General features: G+C 38.6%; 1 protein-coding gene across 35 annotated transcripts in view; it reads right to left on the bottom strand.

Moving 5' to 3' along the window:
• Arb2a (ARB2 cotranscriptional regulator A) overlaps window positions 1-22,118 on the bottom strand; it is a 464,299-nt gene that overhangs the window by 118,433 nt on the left and 323,748 nt on the right. For all 35 annotated transcript variants that reach the window (NM_001439487.1, NM_001439488.1, NM_001439490.1 and 32 more), the window contains 2 exon segments: window positions 11,263-11,347; window positions 17,677-17,793. In NM_001439487.1, the coding sequence (NP_001426416.1) occupies window positions 11,263-11,347; window positions 17,677-17,793 (202 nt within the window).

Genomic DNA, 22,118 nt, shown 5'->3' with positions numbered 1-22,118 from the left:
CATGGAACTGATATATTATATTAGCAGTCATGGTATGACAGGCAGCACAAGTGCATGGTATTGACATGTTATGTTAGCAGTCATGGCATGACTGGCAGCACAAGTGCATGGCATTGACATGTTATGTTAGCTGTCATGGCACCAGCAGCAAATTTGTTAACCTGTTAATTTCCAGCTAGAACTTCATGCTTCACTTGTGTTACACCTTGTGTAATAATTTAAATTCAAGAAGACATTGATCTGTTAAGACTGCCAAAAATATAGATGAAATGCAATGAAACCAGCAATCCTAAGTTTGTTATAAGCATGATTTTGAAAGGAAGACAAACTATTAAGAAATTTTGGCTTTCAAGGACAGAAGGAGCAAATGGGCAAATAAGCAATTGGCATGAAAAGGAATAAGAGGCAGCCATCAGTGTTGGACTGAAAAATGAGCCTTTGTGGCTGGAGAAATAAGGTCGAATACTTAGCACCCTCAATAAAGAGCTGGAAAATTGTCCTAGTAAAAGTGGTGATCAGCATGGAGGAAGGGGCAGGACAGGGACAACCTAGAAACATGAAAATGGAGCAGAGAAATGCCAAATGCTTCTGAATTCTCAGATAGCAAAAGAAGTTTTGTTCTAAAACTACAGTCAGTACCTCCTAGACAAATAACGAAAAATGAAAAACCAGGAAGCCATTTCTTTGAATGACTATAAAAATGATCATGTAAAGCTGAAACTATCGGGGATGCTTTCAATAATGACGTAGGAAAAAGTGACAATTGTTCTTTTTTTTTTTTAAATTTGATCAAAATGTGTGAAAGCTTCCTCATTTAGAAATGAAGAGATGGATGAAAGGGCAGGACTTACTGCTTAGTGTGCGGTCATTTAAAATGGAAAGATTGAAAACCAAAGCTGTTATCCTATGAGAAAGCTCGCACAAAGCAGTCTGAGCAGTGCTATACAAGTTCTTGTCATATAGTTTAACATGGGCTCAGGCATACTTTTCCATGGACACCTTTCAGCTTTTCTCTTACTGCTTTCTTCCTGTGCTGACTTCCAATTGTGTTGGCCATCTCCTGTTATAAAGGAGAAGACAGTACTGTTTGTGATCGGAAAAAGCATAGCAAATTCTGCAGAAAGACTTGGATGGAAGCAATGTCCTGGCTATTGAGTACACTGTGCACCTGCTGTACCCACAGATAGGACTGGAAGGTCCAGGGGCTAAGAGTAGCCTTCATGGAGCTACTCACTGTGCTTCCACTGTGGTAAGAAAAGGTTAAGACCATTCTGGGAGAATCCACATTACTTAAATAAGTTAGGGTCACTGAACTTGTGTTTATCAGAACTATTCCAAACAAGGACTTCATGCACTTCTCATGGCTTATTACACACATGCCAGGCATTATTTTAAGTGGTCTCCATGCATTCATGCCGCTTTACTCACAGCATGAACTTAATATACAATACTAGCATGGCCTCATTTCAAACTCAGTGTGAAGGGGGTCTAGAAATCTCCCAGAGTTATGGTGAATCCAAAAGCTTTTCTTAATAAAGACATATTTGAGTTGCTTGTGGTACTAAGACACCCACTACTAACAGTAACAAGGCAGCAGGATTTTTCCTAATTTGAGGCCAGCCTGGGCTATGTACACACAGTGAGGTCCAACTTATCCTACGCTACAGAGTGAGATCCTTTCCCCTGCCACCTCCCACCCCACCCTGAGTTTCACAATGCAAGCAGCACATATTTGTAATGTATATTATTTTTGCCTACTCATGCATATGGAGGTCAGAAATCAATGTTGGTTGTCTTCCTCAATTGCTTTCACTTTAGTTTTTGAGTCAGGGTCTTTCATGGAGCCTTTAGTTTACAATAGAACTAGGTTGGCTCGCAAGCCAGTTCCAGGAATCTGTTTGTCCCCATGTCCCCATTGCTAGGATTACAGACATACTACCATGCCTAGTTTCTGTGTGGATATGGGGATCTAAACACAGGGCACTTGCTTGTTCAACAGCCATCTTACCAACTGAGCTACTTGTAAGCCCGAGAAACTAAACTTGTAGAAACCCACTAGACTCAGTTACTATTATGCCATATGGCTCCCCAAACTTCTATAAACTAGCCGCTGTCTGCTTTCTCTCCTCACTAGTTCAACATGTCTATCAAAGAGCTGCGGGAAATGTGTACAGCTGAAGGAGTTATTAGTAGATACTTTGGACAGAAATACTAGTGCAAAGTGTCAAAGACATTCAACATCAATTTTCACACATACAAACTTAAGTCTCTGATCAACTGATCTCTCAAAGGTTATAAATAGAAGTAATTTCCTTTTGGAAAAGTGATATTTTAAGAAATGTGTTAAAATAAAAACTAAGAACTATATTCCCTCTTTCAACATGTTGAATATCTTGAGATTTTATAAGTAGAAAATATTTGCACTATATCTAGTGACTAATGTTCACTTGGGATTTTCATTTTAGCATCAAGTATTATTGACTTTAGATGTTCCGAATCAATTCTACGAAGTGATGCTGTTTCTCTGTAAAAGCATATTTTGTGAGGATTTTTCCCTCTGGACAGATCACTGCTGACTTTCTAGGTGTCTTTTACCACACAGTGAAGCAGGATGAAAAAAAAAAGTATACTTGGAAAGAAACAGATTTGGTACTGTGGAAAATGCAGGCCTCACAGACCAAGAGAACTGAAAGGGTAGACAGAGGAAGACAGATATGTAGGTTAGGGGAAGAGGGTTTTAAGGCTTGGTAGGACCAAAAACTTCTAGGTGGGGAGACTGAAAGCCAGGGCCAGTTTAACATTTCTAGAAATCATAACTAATTTTAAAGAATAAATAAAATTCATATTATTCAGCTATTTATCCAAAAGTATTCTAAAGATAATTGTTTTTATTTTATTTATTTATTTACACCCCAAATACCACAGCCTCCTCTCCCAGTCCCCCCTTGTAGAGTTGTGCCCCCCACTCTCCCTCCCCTTCATATCTGAAAGGGCAACCCCTTCCCATGGTACCTCCCCATCCTGGAGCATCAAGTCTCTGGAGGATAACGAGGAGATTTTAGTAAAATGAAAGTTGCTAACTTTACTAAATGCCAAATTCTGTGAAGGAAGGCTTTTTCACAAATTATCTTAGAAAGTTGTAAAACAACAAATGTGGTGGCTATTTAAAAATTATTTTTAAAAAGTGATATTTCTGAAATACGACTGCTTATATCCACCGTGAACAAAATCAGAGAATACAAAATCTGATCTAAAAAGATTATGGTAATACCAGGATAGGTAAGTCTCTTAAGTTATTCTTTCCTTCATTGATTTTTCTCAGAGTTTGCTAAGGAATGAGCCATTGAAAATAGATTTCTTGGGGGTCAACTTGTAAAATACTCCTCTTACATTCACTAATAATTATAAGGTAGCCCAGAACAATGAATGGGGAAATGGATGAGTAAAAACCACAAGGCCATTTCCACAGCAATGAACAACTGTCTGAAATGTTATTTGCTAATGAGAACATCACTTAACAGATTAGAGTCTTTGAGTGGAAGGAGGAATACAGAAATGTTCAAACACTGTACACAGTCAAAACTGCTACACTGCTACACATGCGAATATATTTTGAATTTTACGATGTTTACAAGACACAGTATAGATTTTTCAATTACCTAATTAATTAGATGTGTCTAAGTACATAAGAGACGACTTAACTTGACTACACATTCTGCATGACACCATTTTCCAGAGGCAATTCCTGTTGATTTTTTCATGCTATCTTTAGAAAGGAAGTGATTATTTACTAAAAAAAAAAAAAAAGATAAACTTTGGAGTGTCATCTCCTCAAGAGGTATTTTCAGCAATAAAGTGATGTGAATACTTGCAAATATTCAATCCAAACAATTAATATGGTCCATTTGAGTGAAAAGAAGTTTTGGAAGCAGGTTGTCGTCAGTTCACATTTACCAGTAACTGCTGATGTTCCATTTGGTGTGCCTGTGGCTTGGCTATTAAATGCATTGTTTATCAATGGTTCTCTTCTACTTATAGAATGGCTCAACTAAATCAGCTCAGTCTTTTCCTTCAACTCTTAGAGCACAAGATAGCCATGTGATATTTTCCCTTTCCTCCTTTTTTTACACTGTATGATCAGCCTCTGTTAGGTATTCTGAATAGACGAAAATGAGTGAAAAGCCTGTCCAATCATTACAGGGTCCAGGAATAGGGTGGACACAGGCTCTTGGAGGACCTGCTAATGGGCATGGGACCTAGAAAATAGCTTAAGGTCTTTCTGAAAAATACATAGGGAATGGTGTCATCTATAGACAAGATCCTCTCCTGGGTGCCTGCTACAACATGTTCACAAGCGCGTTGAGGGCCTGATCCTTCACTTTCAGGCTATAGGATCTTCTGTTCTCAGAAAGTCACTGGCTCTGTGACCAGTAAGCTGCTTCAGGAACAGTGGGCCAGACTTCACACACAGCTCTGTGGTAAATGTGCTCTACGACTGTCCTCAATTTCAGAAAGAAAACTGGTAAAGAATGTCTTAGGGGAAAAGTTCCTATTTTCAAGGACTCAAAAGAAAAGACAATGGAGAGAATACTTGTCATCTGTCAGCATTCACGTCTGGAAAAGGATGCCTGAGTCAGCAATCATCCCTGAAGCAGTGGAAGGCAGGCAGGCTATGAGGGATGCCCTAGGGATGTCAGCCACCTCTGTCAGCCACCCCAGCTAGGCCTTCCTTCTGCCCATTAACTAGCTCTCCTCTTTCTTCTATATACACGGAGTTCAGGCTTTCTCGTCCTACTTTATACTTTCTCCTTTTCTCTCTTTTTCATCTCCCATCTTACATATTAGGATGAAAATTACACATTAGGTATGGGCCTTTATACCCCATAGCACAGAATCCCCAGCGCCAGAGCAGGATGGGGTGGGTGCATGGTATACGTGGGCTGAGCAAAAACACGTGGATGGCATGATTGTGCTGGAAGGGGACGTGGAGAGGTCTACATACTAACACTTAACCAACTACAGCCCCAGGGAGACAAAAAATATCCTGTCAGTATTGTGTCAGCAAGAGCAGGCTGCGCCAGACCCAGAAGTCAGGAGACAGCAACACTTGATAATATAGTCTGTTTCCAACAGTTTACAACTTCCTGCCCTGTTACACAGAGAAACGCTGTCACAGACACAGTGAGGAAAACTATATTTGCTATTTTATTGTTCTAAAACATACAACACACCACTCTAGGAAGTATCTCATTTCAACTTTGCTTCCATATTATGTCTCTTCCAGCTTTTATTGTATCCAGATTTCTATGTCCACAGAATATTTTATCCAAATATACCTTTTCCTTTTAATTTCCAAATAATATTTTGTGAACCTACCAATGTAGGGGAACACAGAAAATATCAACAAATAAACCTTTTTTAAAATAAAAGTATTGGCAAGGAAATGGAAGATAGAATATTTCATTAAATATCTTTCATTACCATAGGAAGAAATCATAGCTTTAAAAACTAAAGAAAACCAACCCCTGAGATAAGCCTGTGCCACAACTCTTCATAAAAAATCCTGCCCAGAGAGATCTGGTCTCCCAGGAGTACTGACACACCAAGGCCACAGATGAGACCACTACTATTGCTCCAATAGTCAGCCCAAGGTCTGTTAGGAGCCCACGGGACACAGGAACCACAGAGCAGCCAGGGACAGGATCCTTCTGGTTCCCATCTGTGCCCCAGAGATAAGTCTGTGACATAGCTCTCCTTACCCAAATCCTGCCTGGAGAAAGCTAGTCTCCAAGGAGTTGGGACACACCTTAGATCACAGGCACAAAGGCTAAAAGCAGGGACAAGCTCCAGCCAGAAGCAGAAAGACAGCCTAACAGCAGAGATAACCAGGTGACAAAAGGCAATCGCAATAACCTAAGCAACACAAAACCCATCATCCTCAAAACCCAGTTCTCCTACCACAGCGAGCCCTGTATAACCCATTGGAAAAGCAAAAGTTGGATTGAAAATCACATTACATGAGAGAGGACTTTAAGATGGACATAAATAACAACCTTAGAGAAATACAGGAGAACATTGGTAAACAGATAGAAGCCCTTAAAGAAGAAACACATAAACCCCTTGAAAAAATACGGGAAAACACAACCAAAACAGGTGAACAAAATCATAAAGAATCTAAAAATGGAAACAGAAACAAGAAAGAAATCACAAAAGGAGACAACCCTGGAGATAGAAAACCTAGGAAAGAGATCAGGAGTCATAGATGCAAGCATCACCAATAGAATGCAAGAGATAGAAGAGAGAATCTCAGGGGCAGAAGATACCATAGAAAAAAAATGTCACAACAGTCAAAGAAAATGCAAAAACCTCATAACCCCAAAACACCAGAAAATCCAAGACACAATGAGAAGACCAAAGCTAAGGACAATAGGTATAGAAGAAAGGGCAGATTCCCAACTCAAAGGGCCAGTAAATATCTTCAACAAAATTACAGAAGAAAATTCACTAACCTAAAGAAAGAGATTCCTGTAAACGTACACGAAGGCCACAGAACCAAAATAGATTGGAACAGTAAGGAAATTCTTCTCGTCACATAATAATCAAAACATTAAATGAACAAAACAAAGAAACAATATTAAAAGCAGCAAGAAAAAAGGTCAAGTAACATATAAAGGCAGACCTATCAGAATTATAGCAGACTTCTCACCAGAGACTATGAAAACCAGAAGATCCTGGGCAGATGTCATACAGCACCAAGAGAATACAAATGCCAGCCCTGCAACTATACACAGCAAAACTCTTAATTACCATAGATGGAGAAACCAAGATATTCCATGACAAAACCAAATTTACACAATGTCTTTCTAGAAATTTAGCCCTACAAAAAAATAGATGGAAAACTCCAACACAAGGAGAGAAACAACACCTTAGAAAAGGCAAGAAAGTAATCTTCTTTTAATAAACTGAAAAGAAGATAGTGACACGAACATAATTCTACCTCTAACAACAAAAATAACAGTAAGCAACAATCACTTTTCATTAATATCTCTTAACATAAGTGGGCTCAATTCCCCAATAAAAGACAGACTAAGAGATTGGATATGTAAACAGGATACAGGATTTTGTTACATGCAGGAAACATAGTAGGTGACAAAGACAGACACCACCTCAGAGTAAAAAAAGGATGGAAAAAGTTTTTCAAGCAAATAGTCCCAAGAAACTAGCCGGAGTAGCCATTCTAATATTGACTTTCAACAAAAAGTTATCAAAAAAGATGATATCAGTATTCTTCAAACTATTCCACAAAGTAGAAACAGAAAGGAACACAACCCAATTCATTCTGTGAATCCACAGTTACGTTTATACCTAAACCACACAAACACAAAACAAACAAAGGAAGAGAACTTCAGACAAATTTCTCTTATTAATATCAATGCAAAATTACTCACTAAAATTCTGGCAAAACAAATCCAAGAACACATCAAAAGGCCCATTCCGGACAATCAAGTAGGCTTCATTCCAGGGATGCAGGGATGGTTTAATATAGTGAAATCCACCAATGTAATCCACTATATAAACAAACTCAATGAAAAAAAATCACATGATCATCTCATTAGATACTGAGACAGCATTTGACAAAATTCAACACTCCTTCATGATAAAAGTCCTGGAAGGATCAGGAATTCAAGGCACAGATTTAAACATAGTAAAAGCAATAAACAGCGAACCAGTAGCCAATAACAAACTAAATGGAGAGAAACTTGAAGCAATCCCACTAAAATCAGAGACTAGGCAAGGCTGCCCACTCTCTCCCTATCTATTCAATACAGTACTCTAAGTCCTAGCCAGAGCAATCAGACAACAAAAGAAGGTCCATGGTATACAAATTGGAAAGGAAGAAATCAAAACATCACTATTTGAAGATGATATGATAGTATAATTAAGTGACCCCAGAGAACTCCTACACCTGATAAACAACTTCAGCAAAGTGGCTGGATATAAAAGTAAATCAAACAAACCAGTAGTCTTCCTCTACTCAAAGGATAAACAGGTTGTGAAAGAAATTAGGGAAACAACATCCTTCTCAATAGTCACAGACAATATAAAATACCTTGGTGTGACTCTAACCGAACAAGTGAAAGATCTATATGACAAGAACTTCAAGTCTCTGGAGAAAGAAATTGACAATCTCAGAAGATGGAAAGACCTCCCATGTTCATGGATTGGCAAGATTAATATTGTAAAAGTGGGCATCTTACCAAAAGCAATCTACAGATTCAATGCAATTCCTATGAAAATTTCAACTCAATTCTACAAAGAGATAGAAAGAAATTCTCAAATTTATTTTGAACAACAAAATACCCAGGATATAAAAAAATTATTCTCAACAATAAAAGAACTTCTGGGGGAATCACCATCCCTGATGGCAAGCTGTGTTATAGGGCAGTCATGACAAAACTGCATGGTATTGGTACAGAGAAAGCCAGGCCCCATAGAATATAATTGAAGACCTAGAAATAAACCCACACACCTATGGTCACTTGATCTTTGACAAAGGAGTCAAATCCAACCAGTGGAAAAAAAGACAGCATTTTCGACAAATGGTAGTGTTTCAACTGGTGGTCAGCATGTTGGAGAATGCAAATTGATTCCATCGTTATTGCCCTGTACAAAGCCCAAGTCCTAGTGGATCAAGAACCTCCACATAAAACCAGATACACTGCATCTAATAGAAGAGAAAGTGGGGAAGAGCCTCGAACACATGGGCACTGGGGAAAATTTCCTGAGCAGAACACCAATGGCTTATACTCTAGAATCAAGAATCCACAAATGAGACCTCATAAAAATTTAAAGCTTCTGTAAAGCAAAGGACACTGTCGATAGGACAAAATGGTAACCAACAAATTGGGAAAAGATGTTTACCAATCCTATTTTTGATAGAGGGCTAATATCTAGTATATACAATGAATTTAAGAAGTTAGATGCCAGAGAAACAACCCTATTAAAAAATGGGGTACAGAGCTAAACAAAGAATTCTCAACTGAGAAAGCACCTAAAGAAACGCTCAACATCCTTAGTCATTTGGGAAATGCAAATCAAAACAACCCTGAGATTCTACTTCATACCAGTCAGAATGGCTAAGATCAAAAACTCAGGTGACAGCAGATACCGGCGAAGATGTGGAGAAAGAGGAACACTCCTCCATTGTTGGTGGGACTAGAAGCTGGTACAACTACTCTGGAAATCAGTCTGGAGGTTCCTCAGAAAATTGGATATAGTACTAATTGAGTCCCAAGCTATACCTCTCCTTGGCATATACCAAAAAGATGCTCCAATATACCACAAAGACATTTGCTCCACTATGTTCATAGCAGCCTTGTTTATTATAGGCAGAAGCTGGAAAGAATGCAGATGTCTTTCAACAGAGAAATGGATACAGAAAATGTAGTACATTTATACAATGGATTACTACTCAGCTATTAAAAAACAACGACTTTTTGAAATTCTTAGATAAACGAATGGACCTAGAAAATATCATGCTGAATGAAGTAACCCAGTCACAAGAGAACATACATTGTATGCTCTCACTAATAAATGGATATTAGGCAAAAAACTCAGAATATCCAAGATACAATTCACAGACAACATGAAGCTCAAGAAGAAAGGAAGCCCAAAGTGTGGATGCTTCAGTCCTTCTTAGAAGGGGGTAGAGGGTGGGAGGGACTTGAGATGAAGAGGGAAGGGGAGAATGGGGGTAGGATCTGCTATGAGAGGAGATGGGGATGATAGAGAGTGTCAGGAAACTGAACAGATGTGTGGAGCAATCAGGGATGGGGAATTGGGGCAGCCAGTCCCAGACACCAGGAAAGCAAGAGGCTTCCAGAACCCGAAGGGAATGAGATTAGCTGAAATGCCCAACAAAGTAGAGGGAGAACCTGTAGATACCATATCAGACCCCTGATTGGAGTATGGGGTCACCCACTCATCTCCAATTTTTTTTATCTTTATTAACTTGAGTATTTCTTATTTACATTTCTATTGCTATTCCCCTTCCCAGTTTCCAGGCCAACATCCCCCTAACCCCTCCACCTCCCCTTCTATATGGGCTTCTCCAAATTTTTAACCCAGAATTGCTTCTGTCTAAAGGAAATACAGGCACTACATCAGTATTTGCCAGCTATGTGATTTCTCAGCATACTGCCACCACGAGGAACAAAACATGTTGTAAAACAGAAGTATACACATATATCATAGCACAGATATTCCTTGGTACTTCTGTTTCTCTTATCAGATCTTGACTGACAAAAAAAAAGTTCAGTTGTATTAAGAGTCAAGTTCTGTTACTTTATGTGTTAATGAGTGATGTTTAGCCATCAGCAGTTTATCACCTACAATTTGAACCAGCCACCAAACGGTTTCCTTCCAATAATAAACACACTTACTTGGTGATTAGTTGTCATCTATGACTTAGAAATGGAATAGTCAGTGTTCAAATTCCTGCTTATTTTCTAGCATTCATAGCCACAGCAAGTCATCGACTGTCACTAGCTATCACTAGTCACTACTGTTCACTCTGTTATCATAAAGAATTATTGGGAGATGTAAAAGCCAAAATAAGAGAGCAATAACAAATGTAATGTCACTTTCTACCAAAACTCTCTGATACAAACTTTTACAAACACCGTCCAATCATGTCCCAGAGTCTAGCTGCTTCTGAATGCACTATTGCCTTACTTCTTTGCTTTCAATGGGCAGACCACACTTGCCTTTACTACCTCTGAATGTCTTTAGATCCATTTGGGCTCTTTTCCTTCCAGTGCTGTTTCTTTTGCCTAAGATGTCACCTTGTATAACTTCCCATATCCAAATCCAATAAGATTTGCACTTAAGCTTCACCTAAAATCTTTGCATGAAAATACATTTTCTATGCCTGCCTGACATATTATGGAATTTGTGCTGAGACAAACATCTTTCTGAGATTCTATATTATTACTGAGTTCTTGACTTTTAGCACAGTTTCATCTCCCTAAGCTCCAACAGAAACTCTCTATACTATTCTTGAAAAGTTTCACCCAGTCATCTTACTGAGTCTGTTGGTAAGTATTTTCAGCTACTTAACCAAGTTTTGCTATTGTTTTAGACTTATGGATTATATTATAAATAATTTGAAATAGAGCAACAATATATTTAATTCGCGAAATTTCTTGTACACCTCACGGAAGGCCTTTTATGCATACTCCCCTTTTCGTCAAACATATGTACCTGCAGACACTCTGGGACAGTCAGGCAGCATGGACTCCACTGATGTATCTAAGGGTTCTGAGCTGGAGACCCAGTTGCAACAGTTCTGAAATGTAAGACATAATTGATTACATACAATTAAAGGGAAAACTTCATTTTTAGTTTGAGGACGTAAATTTGTCCTATAAATCAGTAGTATATTTATACTTTATATATTTTATTTTACTTATATAAACAATCAAAGTATTAATGACTGTGTAAAAGTTTACTTTTTATAATTCAGCCAATAATCTGTATTGATGCTATGACTAAGCATAACCTATAAACTATGGTGCAATAGATTTGTCAGGAAAGTTAGGTGTAAAGGCCTCAAATCCTGCCTGTAACCCCTTTCAGTTGTTACTCTGACCCTTCAATGAATGCTGTATCACAATTGCAGACAGACACAGCTTGGAAAGTGTAGCCGGATCTGAGGACACAAAGCTTCAACATTGGTTCATACTCAGTCTTTCAGACGTGCAAGAGACCTGCAACTCAGATAAATTAACTAACGTTCTATTTCTTTCGTACACCTAAATATATACCCTAAATATATCCTGGTTTAAAGATGTGATTATATAGTTTGAGAAATATTTACAACACACACACATGCGCACACACACACACACACACACACACACACACGCAAAAAATTTCTACAGACAGAGTTTATTTTAAAAGAAATTTCCCATCAATCATGTCAGAAAAGCCTGCGACTGCTATTCAGGTAAACAGTATGTCTTGTGCACTTTAGATGCTTGCTGCCCTGGCTGTGCACCATGGAATCCCTTCTCACTGAGGAAGGGTCCTTGACTGGTAGATCAAGTGTCTTATTGTATTTCCTTAATTCATTCTGTCTGGAAGAAGATGTCAGCTGTGCTGCAGTGAGGAGAGAATTTCAAAGGCCCCAGTCCCCACCAATAAAGGCCGAGGAATGGCTTTTGAATAGATTTGTCAAGGCAACCCTACTGTTCTGGGACCAGAGAGAGCAGCGATAATATAAAGGAAGGGTTGCTGTATGAGATTAGAAAGTGAGGCTCACAAAGCACGGCAGATTTCTGTAAGAAACACTGGATCAATGAAGCTATTGAACTGTGTTGGAAAAAAAAACATGAAAACAAACACATCTAGTAATGTTCTTAAATGCTTTGGCTCTTTTTATATTTAAAACAGTAAAATATTAGTATTTTTCATGTGTGACAAAAGCTTGGTGGTTTGGAATGGATATATATTCTATAATGTGCACTCCTAATCTTAATTAGCAGCTGAATGTAGAACTAGACAATGTAAGAGGAGTAGAAATTATAAAAGAAATGGGGATTTAGAAGATATTTCATACATTTGAAATAAGTACAATTAATATTACCATTGATAGAAGACCACATAAGAGACTTCTAGATAATGCAGAAGATTAGCACACAATTAGCCAGCTTTTATATACAATGTGACACTCGGTTGTAAGAAATAAGTATTCTCCAAAGCAATGTCAAGATATGTAAATGGATGATTTGTTTTATCATTCATCACAGCCCCTAATAAATTAAAAAATCATGACTTCTATAGGTACTAAAAATAGGCTCCCTGTGATACAGGGAGATAGCTTCAATGAAGAATGACTTTCTCTTTCTCTCCCCTTTTCTTAAACAATTCAGTCTTTTCAATGACAGCAATTAGCACTACCAACAGACAGGCAGCGATTAGGTATATATTTTAATTATTATTCATCCTACTAGTGCCTCCAAATTTGATAAAAGTTGGCTACTACCCAGGTGAGATGTCAGTCAGTCTTAGTACTGATCACCTACATCTCACACATGTAAAACTATGTCTTACTAATTTTTCTAGTATTAATAAAAGTGATGGCACATTATAATCTTTAGGTAATTAATCATTTTCTAACTCATCTTGACTTTTAAAAGCTGAATCAAATGAACTTTATGTCCACTTAAAAAGAAAAAATACAGGTCACCTTTGGTTCAAAGACTGAAAGAAAACTATAGGGTACCATTTTATGATTCTGAATTTTAGTTCTCCTTTCAAAACAAGCTGAAAGCTTTGATCTCACATGCAAAAAAAAATCAGGGACAAGTGAAGCAGCATGTAGTTAAAGTGAAGATGTCAAATATTTCATGCGACAACAAGTACCTGTATAGGACTGGGAAGGACAGGAACAGAGCCTGAAGGGTGTGGGGGTGGTCAGGGAGCATGTGTGTGCACATCCTGCATGTGGGGGTGGTCAGGGAGCATGTGTGTGCACATCCTGCATGTGGGGGTGGTCAGGGAGCATGTGTGTGCACATCCTGCATGTGGGGGTGGTCAGGGAGCATGTGTGTGCACATCCTGCATGTGGGGGCGGTCACGGAGCATGTGTGTGCACATCCTGCATGTGGGGGCGGTCAGGGAGCATGTGTGTGCACATCCTGCATGTGGGGGCGGTCAGGGAGCATGTGTGTGCACATCCTGCATGTGGGGGCGGTCAGGGAGCATGTGTGTGCACATCCTGCATGTGGGGGCGGTCAGGGAGCATGTGTGTGCACATCCTGCATGTGGGGGTGGTCAGGGAGCATGTGTGTGCACATCCTGCATGTGGGGGTGGTCAGGGAGCATGTGTGTGCACATCCTGCATGTGGCACTGTAGTGCCACTGGGAAGAGTATAGAGAGAGTAGGTACAAGTTAAAAATGTCCAGAATACAGCAAATACATAGGCGAATGCCAGCAGCAAACCACTGAACTGAGAACAGGACCCCTGTTGAAGGAATCAGAGAAAGAACTGGAAGAGCTTGAAGGGGCTCGAGACCCCATATGAACAACAATACCAAGCAACCACAGCTTCCAGGGACTAAGCCACTACCTAAAGACTATACATGGACTGACCCTGGACTCTGACCTCATAGGTAGCAATGAATATCCTAGTAAGATCACCAGTGGAAGGCGAAGCCCTTAGCCCTGCCAAGGCTGGACCCTCAGTGAATGGGATTCTTGGGAAGAAGGGCAGCAATGGGGGGAAGATTGGGAGGGGAGCACTCATATAGAAGGGGAAGGGGAGGGGTTAGGGGGATGTTGGCATGGAAACCGGGAAAGGGAATAACATTTGAAAAAAGATGGAAAAAAAAGCACTCTAAAAAATAAAAATAAAAAAGGGAAATAAAGTGGCCTAAGCTTTGCAATACGTAAATAAAGACATACAGATGTTTCTTATCTTTTTAATCTGTATGGAACCTCATCTTCTCACATGTTCCTCCCTGAGATGTGTTTCTATGCTTTAAAAACCAAATTTGTTTCCAAATTGTTTTAATGCTTGTCTCTCCCTTTCTTTATTTCCCCAATTGTTCCCTTAATCCCAGTTCTTCACATGGGATGGGTATCGTGGGTGGCTACACATTAGGAAAACCAACTGAATTTCAAGCACACTGATGTGTTGTTAGCCCCCTGCATCCTAGGCTATGATGTGCAGAGTCGTCAAGAGGGTAAGTTATAGCAAAGGTACCATGTGCTTCCGGGAGGAGCACCCCAGGAGTCCTCAGTCAGAGCCAGAGCATTTGAATGGGTCATTTACCCATCATATCACATGTCCAAAGGGGGAAAAATGAAATATTTACTCAAGTTAAATGTTTCAACGTAAAAGGTTTCTTAGGCCGTGATCATGATCTTGTAGCTTTGTGGTTGTAAATTTTCTTTATAAAACCCATAGTTTGGGGACTAGTCACAGGACAGGAAGTGCCTGTGTGAACAGGAAGGCCACAGTGAAGAGTGACATGCTTCATCTTGTGCTTAGGTTGGACAACATTTGAGTAGACATGAAATTAATTTTGTTTTTATCTTACTTAATTTTTAGTTTATTGTGTATGCATGCATGTGCAAGTCTGTCACACTGTGCAGGTAAAGCTTTAAAGAGTTGGTTCTTTCCTTCCTCTTCAATTTTTATTTTGGTTATTTTATTTATTTACATTTCAAATGTTGTCCCCCTTGCTAGTTTCCCCTCCGTAATCCTCCAATCCCATCCCTCCTCCCTCTACCTCGATGAGGTTACTCCTCCACCCACTCACTCACCTACCCCTCCCCCTACACTGGTGCATCCAGCTTCCACAGTAAGGGTCTCCCCTCCCTTTGATGCCAGATAAGGCTACCCTCTGCTACATCTATAGCTGGAGCCTGAGTCCCTCCTTCTACTATGGAAACTCGCAACTAGAATCAGGTTGTCATGTTTGTGCAGTAAGCATCTTTTGCCCATTGTGTCACCTTGTCATGAAATAAAATTTTAATGTGGGGCTGGAGAGGGCTTAGTGGTTAGGAGCACTGACTGTTCTTACAGAGGTCCTGAGTTCAATTCCCAGCAAACACATGGTGGCTCACAACCATCTGTAATGGGATCCAATGTCCTTTTCTGTTGTTTCTTAGGATAGCTACAGTGTCCTTATATACATAAAATAAATAAATAAATAAATAAATAAATAAATAAATAAATAAATATTTAAAACCCTTTAATATATGTGTCATGTGTGTGCAGGTTCTCAAAGAGGCCAGAAGAAGGCACCAGATCCATTGATTGTGAGCTTCTCTTATTGGTTGAGTCATTTCTCCATGCCAATAGCTGTCTCCAGGCAAGTGGAAAGAAAGAGTTGTGTGTGTGTGTGTGTGTGTGTGTGTGTGTGTGTGTGTGTGTGTGTGTGTGAGAGAGAGAGAGAGAGAGAGAGAGAGAGAGAGAATATGATCAGTATATATTCTATGAAATTCTCAAGTGGTTAGTAAAATATTATTAAGAAGAATGTAAAATTTGAATTTGGTATATCTAAAGAGAAAATAAGATAATAGCTAATTTTTTTTGGCAGAATGTTAGAGAAGCTTCCTTTTCTGCTTAAGTCTAGCTTTTTACTCATGTCTATTACACTCACATAAATTGTAAATAATTGTGGTCTTAAAGGCTAGTATTTAATGGAGTTTTGTTCCTCAGCCATGACCAGGCCATGTTTCTCAGGCCTACGCTCAGGGTCAAGGGTGTCAGGGGAGATGCCACAGGCTTCAGGTCAGGGCTGTGACAGAGGCGCGTCACTCATTCAGCATGGATGGTACTGGGACGCAGTATGACAAGAGCCCTTTAGCTGAGGGCAGGTTTCCTTTCAGGGGACTTTTAACGTAGTCCTCTTTGAGCCTTCTTTATGAGAAAACATTCTTTTAAAATCATATAGTATGCAAATTTAATTCTTAGTCTGTTCTATTTGCTAAATTGATAGGCTTGAAATATTTAAGAGCTTTCTAGTAAAAATGTTTAATGCAAACAACATTATCACATTAAATTGTTGCTTATGAAATAAACAAAATCATGACATTACCCAGTCTTTAATATAATAGGAATGACTGAGCAATTACCAGCACTGTTTTACATCCAAATTTAAGCCAGTATTTGGTATAATAATGAAATTAATCAACAGGATTTGAACACAGAAATATCCTCATCTATAGCTGGATGGTTCATGGACAATATTCCAGCTCTCTAAAAGTCTTTATTAGGAGGAAGGATATTTCCAAATGTTTTAACTTTTCTTGTGTGGAGGTTTATGTGAGTGCATATGTGTGTGCACAGGTGTGTATAGGACTCGGTGTGTGTATGCATGTGCTTTTTGTCATTTAAATTGATGTTCACAAAGAACTTCTAATAGAAAATGAATACCCAGGAGTAAGTATACCATAGTTGAGTGATTACTGACTTATATGATCATTACTAATATTCTACCACGTGGCTCATGTCAAATTCTTATGGTCTCAGCAAGGTAACTAGTTTTCAACTGGATGCCTATAATAGGATCAATGGACTGAATAATGGACTGAAGAAAAAGACATGCGCCATGTTGAGTAAATCCTGGCTAGTTTTCAGTCACTAGGGACGTGTAATAAACAGCTTCCCCAGATGGAGGTGGGGCCATGGCCTCCTCAAGTATCTCTAAGAGCAGTTGGCTTTTTACCACTTCCAGCCTGACTGGCAGTATTGAGCCAATCACTTTCATAGTGGCATATCCTGATCGTATTTCCAGAAAAAAAAGGAGACAAGGATGAGTGTATGTGAAACTTCTTTCATGTAATTAAGCAGCTGAAATAATAAATACCCAGAAAAATTGAACATTAGGGAATATGAATTGTAATATCAAGCCCTTATTCAACTAAAATTCTAATGCATAGTGTATACATACATAATATTCTATTCATCAATGGGAGGAAGGATGCTTTCACAGGTATTGTTCTGAGAAGGTTTCTATTGTTATTTTAACTGTATCTAGACTTTTCATTTTATTTGAGTGTTCTGTCTCTAGAGAGTGCAGGCGGCAGTACAAGTTGCTGGGATCTCCAAATACAAAGGCGCACTCCCATTCATCTCAGCACCGAGCCAAGCCATGCCTCACCTCTCTCATCCATTCTCGGATGCTTTTGCCAGCTTCTTGATGCCACACATTGTGAACAGAGTCTGTCAATGCCACAGCAGTCACCTTACTTTTTACATCTGCTTCTCGTTGGATCATCTGTTTTAAAAAGAACAAAATAAAACATTGACTCTAATTTTTCTTCCTGATAAAGCCTGCTTAGTCATAGACAATGCTATATTAGAAGTGAAAAAAGACACGCATCTTTGGCTCAAAGTTACTCCTTTCTATTTGAATACATATCCTATTCTTGTCCATGGATATGAAAAGGCCAACATTTTCTTTCAAAAAGCTAATACCACTTAAGTCTTGGAACGACACAGCTCTATTATTTTCCATGTGGCTTGACAATTCAAGGATTAAAAGGATCATAGGGGAATCCCTGAGGGTTTCTTTTATAAATTTCTTCTATCACTTCCTATTTCAGTGCATCAGGGAAGTTAGCACCTGGGGCTCACTGTTAGCTACTCAGGACTGTCTTCTACTAATTTTCAGGCAGTGGCACACTGGTGAAGAAAGGCATCTTCCTTTAGTTCTCCAATTTAACTAGCCTGCTCTTTACCATGGCCATGTAATTCCAAGGTGATTTAGATGTTCACACACCATAGACACATGCATACACAGACACACGCATACACACACACACACACGCGTGCACACATACGCAGACACACACATACATTCTCTTTCACTCTATTGATGCAATTTTGCTCTCTGATACGTTACTTTATGTTGGCAAACTATTACATTTTAACTGTTTCCTATAGAATGTTATATCTAAAATATTTGCTGGCTTCTGAAAAGAAGGAATTTGCCTGGTTTGAAGATACTGATACTGACCACTTTCTCAGTGGCCAGCCAGATAAGGAAACGGAAAAGTAAAAAATGTATCAAAACAGTAAAAGCTATTTCAATCTGTGATTACTGGACACCCTGATGTGGCATATTAATATGTAAAAAATTACAAAAATTAAAGCCCACGCTCCGTCATAATGCTGTCCTTCTTTCCACCAGTGACCTTTCGCTGAAGAAAAGGGCAGCTTCTCCACCATTTGTGGTTGACTCCTATGAATTGTCCATCAGAAATATAATAGTGCACTTAACAAAGGGAGAGCTGCAAACGGTAGACAGCTCATGCAGAGAACACTGTAAGCTTCATGTCTAGACAGACGATACTCTGTCATATTCAGAACTAAGAATCTCAAAAGCAATTCTCCTCTCAGATTAAACTCTGCATTTTCATTTCTATTAATGAGTACTACGTAAAAGCATCCCACACACTGCTAATGTTGCCTCAGCAGCATTTGTGCACCTGTAACTTTGTATTTTGATATGCCTGTATTTTCTGCTCATTAACAATGAGCTACTAAAATTAATATTGATTTGCAATAACAAAGACTTGCAGAAATCACCCCGTGCACTAGCAATGTCTTAAACATCTAAGGCATATAACACTCGAGTTAAATGTTTGGTACTAATGGGTATCTACTTTCTTTAGCTTTTCAAAACAACAACTTTCTAATTGGATTACTATTGGCACTAGGCTATAAAACAATATATTAACCTCAGAAAAAATTTTAAAATCCCACAATAATAAGGAAGAAATTTCATGTCCTCACTCTCATTTCCTGAACATGAAAACATACAGAGTTAGACAATTGATAAAGTTTAAATTTAAAAACAATATTTTCAAGTATTTGAAAAATGTTTTATCTGGGTTTTATTATGGTTGTTGCTAACATGAACCTTACACACTGATGTGTCTTGTATAACTGTTTTTACATCATATTCTAGTGTAATACGATACAGCCAAATACTACTACCATAAAACTTTACAGTTTAAAAATAATTTGATAATTCATATTTAAAAGTCTAGAATAGCCAAATTCCCCAAAGATCTTAAAGAGAAATTTGGGAATCTTAAAGATTCATTTGTGATGAACCCAATGTCAAGGAATTTCAAATATTTAATTCTTTAGAGGCCAGTGAATCACTAAAAAAAAAAATCTTAAGTCAATTTATTCCTGTTTCAACATGGCTTCAAAAATTCAGCAGTGGTGGGACTTTGTGTGACTGCCATTTCTGTTCAAAGCCACTATTTTGTGTGTTACTGTCCTGTTGTAGTCTCCCACCCTTCTTCCTTCATTTCCACAGTGCTGTGTGGGCCCTTCAAAGACACTTGGAAGGAGAAGTGGAAACTATTACCTAGGAGAATAGATCAGGAATGTTTAAGAAATAGATTTTAGGTAGGATACAGTGAGGCAAGGAATGGGTGTAGCACAGCTGGGCAGGAAAACAAGTTACAGAATGTCATTTATAACACAGCAGTGGGCTGCGAATTCCAGAAAGCTGAAAAGGAAAAGGACATAGCACTGAAGTAGTTCTACAGGTCCATCTAAGATAGCCATAATGGTATGTAACTGGAACCCATACACATGAACACTGTAAAATTATGTTTGTATGACTTAGGAGTACTTTTCTAGGGAATGATCCTTAGCTTTCATGACCTTCTCAATGGGATCATTAGTCTCTAGGAAACAGCAAGGTCTTACAATTTCAAAGTCTCAACATATTCTTGATGAATTATGGGTACTTATGCATCCAGGCAATCCCTTTGGACAATCCCACTTAAGATCAACTTTACAATTATAACCAGTCTTTTAGAAAGAAACAATGTTATCTTGTTTCAGTTTGAAAGAACTTTAGAATTCTTTAATAGTTCAACAGAAGTGCTAAAGAGTTTATTCTCTCGAATAGTTTAACATCCTAAAGTCCCATGGTTTAATACACTATGTTCTGTCACGTCCTTACACAGCTCTAAGCATTAACCTAACAGGGTGGTAAGGAACAAAGAAATGACAGATACATGGCCACTGAACCGTTAAGGCAAGAAGGCAAGTTTAACTAATCTTGAAAGTAAGTCTTAGGATGACAGCAGACTTCAGACCATACATTCTGGGGAGAAAAAGCTACAGTGGGCATCTTGTACTCACAAAGTCCACATGTGCTCTAGGACTAAAGGAAGGATGTGCTACCCGTCAATGCCTCCCCCAGGGGAGGGCTTTCTTTATTTCTAAGGAGTAGGAGGCTTTGGTCCTTGACATTCGGGCTCATGTTAACAGTGCACATGGACCCGGGAGGTCACACACTTAGGGACTCCTGTACTTCCTGCAAAGTTACTATGTGTAGTATGTGTGTAATATTTATATCTGAAAAATAGTCAATAAAATATAAAGCAAATGATATATTCATTAGTATAGACTGGTATTTTATTTCCCATTTTCTTCATAACTACTACTGAAGTTCATATTAAAAATTCTATTTTCCATTTTTGGGATGAGGAAACAGCCCGAGACATATTAGGAAAATGGTCACAGGCCTCACAGATAGGAAGTCAAGACAACTGTGGACTGATGGTAGATGTATGTTGTTGCATATGTATGTGCATGCACCACACAAACATACTCATACATACAGACACATATATATCAAAATGGATACTGTTCAGCCATATGATATACATACAATGTATATACCTACCTATAAAACAGACATATCAATGGATGCTTCTTAGCAAGATATGATATTCTTGTTATAAAAATATAGCTGATTAACTCTTCAATCGTTTTGGAGTTTTAAAAAAAATTAAAGGCTGAGAAATCAGACAACAAAAGGAGATCAAAGGGATACAGATTGGAAAGGAAGAAGTCAAAATATCACTATTTGCAGATGATATGATAGTATATTTAAGTGATCCCAAAAGTTCCACCAGAGAAACCAGATAGTCACCTTCAGCAAAGTGGCTGGGTATAAAATTAACTCAAATAAATCATTAGCCTTCCTCTACACAAAAGAGAAACAAGCCGAGAAAGAAATTAGGGAAACAACACCCTTCATAAAAGTCCCAAATAATATATAATACCGCGGTGTGACTTTAACTAAGCAAGTGAAAGATCTGAATAAGACTTCAAGCCTCTGAAGAAAGAAATTGAGGAAGATCTCAAGATGGAAAGATCTCCCATGCTCATGGATTGGCAGGATTAATATAGTAAAAATGGCCATTTTACCAAAAGTGATCTACAGATTCAATGCAATCCCTATCAAAATACCAATCCAATTCTTCAAAGAGTTAGACAGAACAATTTGCAAATTCATCTGGAATAAGAAAAAAACCCAGGATAGATAAACTATACTCAAGAAAAGGACTTCAGGGGGAATCACTATCCCTGAACTCAAACAGTATTACAGAGCAATAGTGATAAAAACTGGTATTGGTACAGAGATAGGCAGATAGACCAGTAGAATAGAATTGAAGACCCAGAAATGAACCCACACACCTATGGTCACTTGATTTTTGACAAAGGAGCCAAAACCATCCAATGGAAAAAAGATACCATTTTCAGCAAATGGTGCTGGTTCAACTG

The sequence above is a fragment of the Rattus norvegicus genome, chromosome 2, assembly GCF_021556685.1.
Source record: "Rattus norvegicus strain SHRSP/BbbUtx chromosome 2, alternate assembly SHRSP_T2T, whole genome shotgun sequence".
NCBI classification, from domain to species: Eukaryota; Metazoa; Chordata; class Mammalia; order Rodentia; family Muridae; genus Rattus; species Rattus norvegicus.
The sequence above is the reverse complement of the archived record's forward strand: the minus strand, read 5'-3'. Positions and strand labels throughout refer to the sequence as shown.